Genomic DNA, 11,008 nt, shown 5'->3' on the forward strand with positions numbered 1-11,008 from the left:
GGCAATCCACTCAGCTCAGCCTCCCAAAGGCGCGGGATTACAGGCTGAGCCACCGAGCCCGGCGAATTCCTGACTTTAAGAGGTTCTGCGAGGTAGTTGGGCCAGCATTTCCATCTGCTTTTTGTCACTTCCTCGAGTGTTCCTGTTCCTAGAAGCTGTGTACTTCCTATAATAAAACTGATTTCTGTCTCTCCTTGCAGGAAGTGTATGGCATGATGCCCAGGGTAAGTCCCAGTTGCTCTGTGTGGAACTTGAACATGGGGAGGATTTAGATCTTGGGAAGAAAAGGAGGTCAGGAGCTTCTTGAGAATTTCTGTTCCTGAACTTCAGAAGCCTTTTGTGTGTTAACGTTTGTGGAAAACACCAGAAATTAATTTCTACTTGCCAGTCTCTAAAGGACCAAAAAAGTTGTTTTGTTTTTAAGATATGGGATCTTGCTATATTGCCGAGACTGGAGTGCAGTGGCATGATCATAGCTCACTGCAGCCTTGAACTCCTGGCCTCAAGCAGTTCTCCGCTGCAGCCTCCCAAGTAGCTGAGACAATAGGCATGTGCCACCAAGCTCAGCTGTTTTTTTCTGTTTTTTTTTTTTTTTTTTTTTGGAGTCAGTGTCTCACTCTGATGCCCAGGCTGTAGTGCAGTGGCACACTGTTCATGGCCACCGTAGCCTCGACCTGCTGGGTGTTAGGGTACGGACGGACCAGGTGAGGGTGGAGATGTGCAGGGAGGTGCGCAACACTGCCGGGGCTGGCAAGCCAGAGGTGCGTGCTGGGAACCCAGAGGTCCGAGTAAATTTTTGCAAAGAATTGCGACACACAAAAAGGTTAAGAAAGAAAAATTTATTTAAAAGTAAATTAAAGAGAGAAAGAGAAGGAAGAAAGAAGGTTCACCTTCCAAAGTGGGGGAGGGGGACCAAAGCCAGGAAGCATGGCAACAGTCATGGCTCAAGGAGCACTGGCCACACCAGACTCTAGCAAGGCAATGACCGCTGGTTGCCTGTGGTTGAGTCCTTTTATAACCATTCCCCTAGATGGGGGAAGATCATTAAGGTGATTGGGTGGTGGTCTGCTTCCACATCATCACAAAGGGGCAGAAAAGCACAGGTACTGATGAGGTCAGGTGATGGACAGCAGGCAGATGGGTGGGTTAGTCACATGATTGCTGCCATGGTGGGGCTTATATCTGTATCACATAGTTCACAGAGGGCTGATTAGGTTAAGCCTGGGGGTGGAGTGTGATTCCTACAAGAGACTCATTAGACTCACAAATTCCTTGATCAAAGGTGGGGTGGTCCTTTGGGCTGTCCTGATCTTGTATCTGAAGGAGATTTGCCTGGGGGGGTGGGATAGGCTGCTGTTTGTCCTGCAGTAGAATGTCTGAATGTGTTCTAATGGTTACACTGAGGCAAAAAGACTAAAGAATAAGCTTAAGTTTTTTCTAGGTTTCTATAGGTACCTTTCACTGGGCTCAGGCAATCCTTACGCTGCAGCCTTCCAAGTAGCTGGAACCCCAGACGTGCGCCACCATACCCAGCTAATTTTTTTATTTATTGTAGAGAAGAGGTCTCGCCATGTTGCCCAGTCTGGTCTCGAACCCATGGGCTCAGGCAGTCTTCTTGCCTCCGCCTCCCAAAGTGCTGGGATTACAAGTATGAGCCACCACACTGGGCAGAGCTCAGCTCTTAAAATAAGTTTTTATCTCTTAGGTTTTCTAAAACTTTTTCTACAGCTATTGCTTGGAATGGTTTATTATCCTTTTCAAAGAATCTTCTTAGTGACAAAAAGAAAAGTTGGTAATTTTTAATGAAATTTTCTCATTCTCTTCATTTCTCCTATAAGATAAAAAGTTTGAATTTTTCTCTCCTATTTGTTTGCTTAATTTTTCTCAACCAGCCTTGCAGTCAGCGATAAGCTCTACATTACAAAGGAGAAATGCTATCTTGGTTAGTTTATCTGTGAACTTGCCCTGGGGAAACACTAGAGTCATTAAAGGGAAAGGTTAGGTGCTTTGTTATTTCCTGCTCAATTGCATGGCTGCTTAAACTCCTCCTCCTTTGACTAGGATGAAGCAGATTCCAAGACAGCTTCCCCATGGAAGGTAAGAACTCCTTTGCAAATTGTTTTCAAGGGTTTTGCAGAGCATAAAATATTATATGTCCTTTTCTGGTGTGCCTTTTGTTGAGTGTTCTGCTTGTCTTAAGCCTTTCATCATTTTTGGACTTGTTTGGGCTGGCTTCTTTCTGAATTGTTACCTCTTAAAATGTGATGCTTAATATGCAGAAGGAAAATGTGTCCATTCAATTGCACAACACCGTTGGGTTGTGGTTGTTACCCACGTTGGTACCACCAGAGTAGACCTTGTCAGTGGACACTGTGTTGTGGGTGCAGTCCCACCAGTCCTACTGCAGTCTGGAGGGAAATGACAGGAGCACAGATTACTGAGAATGTCTGGGAGAGTAGACCTTCCCCCTCTCATCTTTCTGCCTGTTTTCCTGGGGCCTCAGGAAGGCTTTGGAGAAGAGAACAAATACTGAGGGCATAAATGACAGGAATATAGGTTTTTTATGTGATGTATTTGTAGCTGCAAAGATGGCACTGGGGGCCTGTGTCCCATTCTTGCCTCTTCCCTCTTCCAGCTCTTCGGGAATGTATCACTTAAGTTAAAGGCAAGTTAGAGAGCAAATTTCACTTTTTTTTGAGTTGGAGTCTCACTTCATCGCCCACGCTGCTGTGCCGTGGCACACTCATAGCTACCCCAGCGTCAACCTGCTGGGCTCTGGCAATCCTTTGCCTCAGCCTTCCACGCAGCCAGAACTACAGGCATGCACTACCATGCCTGGCTAATTTTCTGATTTATTGTAGAGACGAGGTCTCTCCAAGTTGCCCGGGCTGGTCTTGAACCCATGAGTTCAGGCAATCCACTCGCCTCTGCCTCTCAAAGTGCTGGAATTACAGGCGTGAGCCACCACACCCAGCAGGACTCTAGATTTGAAGTATCTACATTGTTGAGAAGAGAGCAAATTCACTGGTTTGTTTTCTTTTTCCCCTGGTAAAGCTGTTACCCTTCGTTCAAGGGAAAGTTGTTAGGAAGAATGGCCACCCAGTAAGCCTAGTTAGAAATGGAAGTGATTATTTGTCCACTCGACTGTTTAAACAATGTCAGCTGTCAGCATTTGTTAAATTTAGTATGGTTTTTTTGTGTGTTCTCTTGTAGTATGGACAAGAAAATGACACTAATCATTTGTCTTTGAGCTGTTTTTCTGTCTAACCAGCTGTTAGAATTGCAGTTTTCACTACTCTCTTTTTAGTCTTCATCGAGTAAAATCAGTCAGTGAGCCGAGACTGATTGTGTACTTAGAGTCTTTTCTTGTGCACACTTTTTCTAGTGATTTATATTTTTATCGACCTCTGGCCGCAATGTTGATGGTATCCCTTTACGGTAATTTGGGTTAAGCCCTGGGACCTAATCAGTGGCACCTGCAGCTCAGATCGCTGTCTCAGAGTTGTCATTTTCATTTTCCTTCTGCTTCCTTCCCTCCGTAGTCTGCTCGTCTGATGGTTCACACTGTGGCTACCTTTAATTCCATCAAGGTAAGAAGTAGTGACCAGACCCCTCTGGTCTCCTCTGGTTTTCTTCACTGTCTTCCTTCCCTCTCCACAGTGGAGCTCTTATCTTCGTCAGCAAGGTGAGCTGGGATATTTCCCAGGCCCAAGAGTGTCAGTGTGCTTGTGGCTGCAGGATGGTGTGGCTGACTTTTCTAGTCAGGAGCTCGTTATCTCAGCATCAGGGCTTCCCTCTAGTTTCCAGCAGGAGGACTCTCTAAGGGACACATTCTCAGGGCGGGAGGAATGGCCTCCTTGTCCCTGCAGTGCAAGGTCCTGAGGCTCGCTGGCTCTACCCATGCCTACTATGGCCTGAGGGTGGAAAGGGACTGGGTTCTGATGCAGGAGAATCACAGAGACTTGTCTGCCCTGCAGCTGCTCAGGAAGCAGCTGCTGCATGCTAGGCTCCTGCTAGGAGTTGGGAGGGAGAGCAGGTTAGCCACGCCTCTCCTGTTGCTTCAAAATGATGCTGAAGTCTGGTGTGTGGCGGGTGCTCAGACCATCAAGTATGGCTAGCTTGGGCTTGGTTCTGACTTTCTGGAATTTTGCTGGTATTGTATACTAACGAATTCAGCCAGGAAGGTTGGAAATGGTAACTTCCATGTACCCCAGCATCTCATTCAGGTGAAGCTATTTCCCAAGGTCTGGTTGTGGGCATGACAGGAGGGGGGCGCCAGGGTGATGCCTCGCTGTCCTCCCACAGGAGCTGAATGAGCGCTGGCGGGCCCTGCAGCAACTGGCCGAGGAGCGAAGCCAGCTCCTAGGCAGCGCCCACGAAGTGCAGAGGTTCCACAGGTGAGGGCCTGGGCTGAGCTGGGGGGAAAGTGGGTGACTGTTGGTGTATGCCGACGGCTCCAGACCTGCTGACTGAGGTCTCAGGGTCACAACTGACTCCTCATGCCTATGCTGGACACCTGGGTCCCTGTCTGATGTAGAAGATTCTGAGTGATGAATGTGAATCCTCTGGCTTTTCAGCACCGTTGGTGGTAGCCGCTGATGAATGTCCCAGCGCCAGCTAGGGAGAGGTCTGTATTTATCCTATAGTCAAGGCAATGACTCAGCCTTTATTAAGCCGATTGTGTCTCACCTGCAGAGATGCCGATGAAACCAAAGAATGGATTGAAGAGAAGAACCAAGCCCTAAACACAGACAACTATGGGCATGACCTGGCCAGCGTCCAGGCCCTCCAGCGCAAGCACGAGGGCTTTGAGAGGGACCTCGCGGCTCTGGGCGACAAGGTGAGAGGATGGATAGCATCTTCTGGTGGTTCTGCCCCAGGCAGAGTGGAGCAGCTCCCCTTCCTGCGAGCTTCTCACCTCTTTCTTCCCATAGGTAAATTCCCTTGGGGAAACTGCAGAGCGCCTGATCCAGTCCCATCCTGAGTCCGCGGAGGACCTGAAGGAGAAGTGCACAGAGCTGAACCAGGCCTGGAGCAGTCTGGGGAAGCGCGCTGACCAACGCAAGGTCAAGCTGGGCGACTCCCATGACCTGCAGCGCTTCCTCAGCGACTTCCGGTATGGAGCTGAGGTTGCTAGGTGCTCTGGAGCAGACCGTGCTTCATGGTGGTCGTTTTTATGATGAAAATCATACATGCTTGATGTAAAATACTCAAACTACTGAACGCCACAAAGTCAGAGATGTCTCCACTTCTCTGTCCAAGCATGTGCACACGCATCCCCACCCCTGCCAAATGGCATTCTGTTTTTTCCTTACACCTATTTTTCACTTGCTACAGATACAACATAGTCTTTTACACCAACTTTTTAGATTTAGAAGATCTTGAAGGCAACAGAGAAGTTGAAATAACAGTGAGCATCCATGACACCTTCCTCGTAGTGGCACTTACCTTTTGTGACATTCACATTACCTCCAAACATGTACTTTTGTTTTGCTGAACCGCATGGAAGTAGGTGACAGAGACACAGTACTTGGCCTCTAAATACATTAGCGTGTATCCCCCAGGGCAAGGTTATTCGGCAACTTAGTTATGTTTTCATTGTCACACCCAAGAAATCAAACACTAACACGCTAATACTTACATGCATACTCAGTTTTTTCCGGTTGTCACTTTTATAACTAGGACTTTTTTAAAAATTCAGGATCCAATCAAGTCTCCTTTATTTTTGAGTTGGAATCTCCCTCTGTTGCCCAGGCTCAAGTGCAGTGGCACACTCATGGCCACCGCAACCTTGACCTGCTGGGCTCAGGTGATCCTTCTACCTCAGCCTTCCAAGTAGCTGGGGCCACACAGGCGCATGCCACCACGCCCAGCTAATCTTTTGATTTATTGTAGAGACAAGGTCTGTCCAAGTTGCCCAGGCTGGTCTTGAACCCTGGACTCAGGCAATCCTCTCGCCTCCGCCTCCCAAAGTGCTGGGATTACAGGCTTGATCCACCACACTTGGCTTAAGATCTCTTTTAATCTAGAACAATATCCTTCCACCTTCTGCTTTTTGTCTTTCCTGGCATTGACTTTTTTTGGTTTTTGTTTTTTTTGAGTCAGAGTCTTACTATGTCACCCAGGCTGGACTGGAGTGGCACAATCATAGCTCACTGCAGCCTTGGCCTCCTGCCTTAGGCAATCCTCCCACCTCAGCCTCCTGAATAGCTGGGACTGTCGGCACTCACCACCACACCCTGCTAATTCTTAAATTTTTTTGTAGAGATGAGGCCATGCTGTGTTGCCCAGACTGGTCTCAAACTCCTGGGTTCAAACAGTCCTCCCAAAGTGCTGGGACTACAGGCATGAGCCACCACACCTAGCCTTTCTTTCTTTTTCTTTTTTTTTTTTATTTTGAGGTGAAGGTCACATAACATGCCATTAATCATTTTAAAGTATGCGGTTCACTGGAATTTAATGTATTGACAGAGTTATGCAACCATTCCCTCTCTCTAGTTTGGAAACTTTACCTTCACCCTAGAATGGCATCCCACTTTAACTTGTCATTCTTCTTTCCCTATTCCCAAGAACCACTCCTCTGTCTCCTGTCTCTGTAGACTGGCCTATTCTGAATACATTATAGAAGAGAAATCATACAAAGTGTGACCTTACACACTCAATATTCACTCTTGCACATCCGTGAGGAACTGGATTAAGTGCATGCAGGGCCTAGAGCTTCAAGGCTTAATCCTAAAGAGAGGCTTTTTCACTTGAAGCTGTCAAAAGCTTAACTACAGCTGTCATCTCTGTTAGAACCTGGCATTCTCTATGGAGAAAAGATCTTAGTTATAAACTGATTAGTTTTTCTTCTGAGGAATTCTGGCCTTTTTTTAATACCTCAACATGAAGAACAAGAGGCTTTTAAAACACTTTGCCCAGAGACCTAGCCTTATTCAGTAGATTTACCAAATTAATCCACATGAACCCTCTGAGGCAAGAATGATGTCGTTCTGTTTTCCTGACAGAATGCCTCTTTGCCAGGTCATGTAATTGCTTTCCTCTGGATCTGGTTTTCAGGGACCTCATGTCTTGGATCAATGGAATACGGGGGTTAGTGTCCTCAGACGAGCTTGCCAAGGATGTCACTGGAGCTGAGGCCTTGCTGGAGCGACACCAGGTGGGTGGTCCTGCCGGCCAAGTAGCAGAGACACAACTGCTCTGTGAGGCCTAGAGGCCTCACCCCATCCTTTGTGGTGAGTCGGCGGTTGACATCAGAGTGAGCCTCTAGTGCCAGTCACCTAATCCCTTCCCTCCTCTTGGCAGGAACACCGGACCGAAATCGATGCCAGAGCTGGCACTTTCCAGGCATTTGAGCAGTTTGGGCAGCAGCTGTTGGCTCATGGGCACTATGCCAGCCCCGAGATCAAGCAGAAACTCGATATCCTCGATCAGGAGCGTGCAGACCTGGAGAAGGCCTGGGTTCAGCGCAGGATGATGCTGGATCAGTGCCTTGAACTGCAGGTGCGTGTGCTCTAGGCTTCCGACCAGGCCCTTCCTTGCCAGAGACCCGACCTCTCACCTGCCTCTCCCCCATTAGCTATTCCATCGGGACTGTGAGCAGGCTGAGAACTGGATGGCTGCCCGGGAGGCCTTCCTGAACACCGAAGACAAAGGAGACTCTCTTGACAGCGTGGAGGCTCTGATCAAAAAACACGAAGACTTTGACAAAGCGATCAATGTCCAGGTGAGGCCTCTGTTCTAGGGAGTCAGAATCTGGGTTTTCTCTGATGAACAACTTCTCTACTTGTTGGCTAATTCTCCTTTACTTTGTTTTGAGTGATTAGAGTGACAGACAGTTATTGACTTAATCATCTCAGCTAGAGCGCTTTGGCAGCATCCTTAAATTAAAATACTTGGAATTAACTACAAACAATAAGTAATATAGCCACTGTTATAGCTCCAAAGAGTAACTGTATTGTTTAGGAAAAATGCACATATGTAATTTTTTTTTTTTTAATCGGAGTCTCACTCTGTCGCCCAGGCTGGAGTGCAGTGGCACGCTTATGGCCACCATAGTCTCCACCTGCTGGGCTCAGGTGATCCTTCCGCCTCAGCCTTCCAAGTAGCTGGAACCACAGGCATGTTCTACCGTGCCCAACAAATTTTTTGATTTATTATAGAGACAAGGTCTCACCAAGTTGCCCTGGCTGGTCTCGAACCCTGGGCTCAGGCAGTCCTCTCACCTCAGCCTCCCAAAATGCTGGGATTACAGACTTGAACCACCACACCCAGCTAAGTAATTTTTTTTTTTAAACTTTAGGAAAGGTGCAGTGGCTCACCTCTGTAATTCAAGCACTTTACAGAGGCTAAGACAAAGGATTTCCTGAGCCCAGGGGTTCCAGACCAACCTGAGCAACTTGACGAGACCTTGTCTCTACAATAAATAAAAAAATTAGCCAGGCATTGTGGCACACACCTGTAGTTCCAGCTACCTGGAAGGATCACCTGAGCTCAGCAGGTCGTGGCTGCAGTGGCCATGAGTGTACCACTGCACTCCAACCTAGGTGACAGAGTGAGACTCTGGCTCAAAAAAAAAACAAAAAACAACTTTAAATATAAATTCTGGTGTTTCTAAGGTTTTAACAATGGGGATGTCACAGGGAAAATATTGTATTATAAAAGGGAGAAAAAATTGTGAGCAGGTGAGGTAAGGGAATAAATGAACATAAACAAGAAAAAAACTTTGATTTATAAACTTTTATTGTAGATCTGACAGTCTTTTCCTATTATTAACCTTTTACACTCGGATGTCCCCTTTCAGGAGACATAAAGAGATTGCTGATTATACAGGACAAACTTATGCCAGTGCATATTTTTCAAAGATGTGTGTTCCCTTGAAGTTTTCCATTCAAATTGCACGAAAAGACAAATAGAGAGATGGACTCTTTACCGAGATCTGATCGATCAGTTGAGAGGTGGTTTTCAGGAATCATGAGTATGTCTTTCCACCTTGTCTTCGAACAACAGATGGAACAATAAATTACATGTTATTAATGTGGGCAGAAAAAAACGAGACTGCGTTGTCTGCTTGAATAGAAAAACATCAGGTGGAAGACGTCTAACAAATTACTATCGCACAACATGTATCAATACACCTGCAGTGCATGTCAGTGACTGTTTCACATGCTACCACGTTAGAAAAATATAAGATATAGCTGGGCGTGGTGGCTCACGCCTATAATCCCAGCACTTTGGGAGGCCAAGGTAAGATGACTGCCTCAGCCCACGGGTTCGAGACCAACCTGGGCAACTTGGCAAGACCTCATCTCTATAATAATTTTTTTTTTAATTAGCTGGGCGTGGTGGTGTGTACCTGTAGTTCCAGCTACTGGGAAGGCTGAGGTGGAAGGATTGCCTGAGCCCAGCAGGTCAAGGCTGTGGTGGCTATGAACGTGCCGCTGAACTCCAGCCTGGGCTACAGAGGGAGATTTCAATTCAAAAAAAGAAAAATATGGGGGAGGTGGGAAAAAAAAGAAAATATAAGATAGAAAATTTTGGATTTTTTTGTCATAAATAAGTTCTTCAATTTCCAAAATTCTATTATAAGCCAGATAGCATTACAATAGAATGATTGGTTCTGATGCTTTACTGTTTACTATGAAGTGATTCCTGTTTCATTACTTTGTTAAAAAAAAAAAAAGGAAAAAAAAGCTGTCCAGTTGCTGGTTGGTGATCCACGAGATGTCTCTAAGAACAAAAGGTTAAGCTGAATTTTTGTGTGACGTCCACTGGTATTCTAGCGCCTGCCCCACCCAAGCGTGACCTGGAGTCTACTTGAGTTAAACTCTACTCTAGTAATGATTGAAATCAAGCTTTCCTCTGGCTTTTACACTCCTGCTTCTAAAATATCAATGTATTCTGATCCTGTCACCAGCTAGTTCTCAGTCACCCAAAATAACCGTCCTCTTCTCAAGACCAGCAGTCCAGGCAGAGCCCAGTTGCAGGTTTTGACCTCACGCCTCTGTTTGTTGACAGGAAGAGAAGATTGCTGCCCTACAGGCCTTTGCTGACCAACTCATCGCTGCTGGCCACTATGCCACAGGAGACATTTCCAGCCGGCGCAATGAGGTCTTGGACAGGTGAATGTTCTGTGGCACTGACAGTCACCAACCCTGAGAGGTCTCATCCCCTTGTATGAGGGCCCTGGCTTGCTCTGCCTTCCTACCTTCTCCACAAAGAGGTATGTTTACATTTGATCGCATGGTTTCACTCCCAGGTGGCGACGTCTAAAAGCCCAGATGATTGAGAAAAGGTCAAAACTGGGAGAGTCTCAGACCCTCCAGCAGTTCAGCCGGGATGTGGATGAGATTGAGGCTTGGATCAGTGAGAAGCTGCAGACGGCGAGTGATGAGTCCTACAAGGATCCCACCAACATCCAGGTGAGTTCAGCTGGCCAAGCATGTCCTGACAGAGCCCTGTATTATGGAGTAGCTTTTGTTAATAAGGCATTTTTAAATGGGGGCGTACCTATACAACAGTTTTCTTGCACCCATGGTGAAGCCAGTGACAAATGTACTAATTAGCTAAGCTGGGACAAACCCACTCAGTTGTCAAAGCCATTAGAAGCTGCCTTCTGACTGGGCGCAGTGCCTCAACACTGTAATCCCAGCACTTTGGAAGGCCAAGGTGAGAGGATTGCCTGAGCCCACAGGTTCGAGACCATCCTGGGCAACATGGTAAGACCTTGTCTCTACAGTAGATCAAAAAATCAGCTGGGCATGGTAGTACATGCCTATAGTTCCAGCTACTTGAAAGGCTGAGGCAGAAGCCGGGCTCGGTGGCTCAGCCTGTAATCCCACGCTTTGGGAGGCCGAGGTGAGTGGATTACCTGAGCCTGCAGGTTCGAGACCCACCTGGGCAACTTGGTTAGACCTCATCTCTACAGTAAATCAAAAAAATTAGCTGGGCGTGGTAGCGCGCGCCTATAGTTCCAGCTACTTGGAAGGCTGAGGCGGGAAGGATCGCC

The 11,008-nt window shown here is 46.9% G+C and overlaps 1 protein-coding gene across 1 annotated transcript in view; it reads left to right on the forward strand.

Moving 5' to 3' along the window:
- Positions 1–11,008, forward strand: part of SPTAN1 (spectrin alpha, non-erythrocytic 1) — a 79,516-nt gene that overhangs the window by 46,498 nt on the left and 22,010 nt on the right. The window contains exons 26-36 of the mRNA XM_008058307.2: positions 201–224; positions 2,062–2,097; positions 3,543–3,590; positions 4,306–4,397; positions 4,696–4,840; positions 4,935–5,116; positions 7,060–7,159; positions 7,306–7,503; positions 7,580–7,726; positions 10,018–10,121; positions 10,259–10,421. Of these exons, the coding sequence (XP_008056498.2) occupies positions 201–224; positions 2,062–2,097; positions 3,543–3,590; positions 4,306–4,397; positions 4,696–4,840; positions 4,935–5,116; positions 7,060–7,159; positions 7,306–7,503; positions 7,580–7,726; positions 10,018–10,121; positions 10,259–10,421 (1,239 nt within the window). The remainder of the gene's footprint in view (positions 1–200; positions 225–2,061; positions 2,098–3,542; positions 3,591–4,305; positions 4,398–4,695; positions 4,841–4,934; positions 5,117–7,059; positions 7,160–7,305; positions 7,504–7,579; positions 7,727–10,017; positions 10,122–10,258; positions 10,422–11,008) is intronic.

Source organism: Carlito syrichta, unplaced genomic scaffold (genome assembly GCF_000164805.1).
Source record: "Carlito syrichta isolate Samal-C Ts95f unplaced genomic scaffold, Tarsius_syrichta-2.0.1 Scaffold303289, whole genome shotgun sequence".
NCBI lineage: Eukaryota > Metazoa > Chordata > Mammalia > Primates > Tarsiidae > Carlito > Carlito syrichta.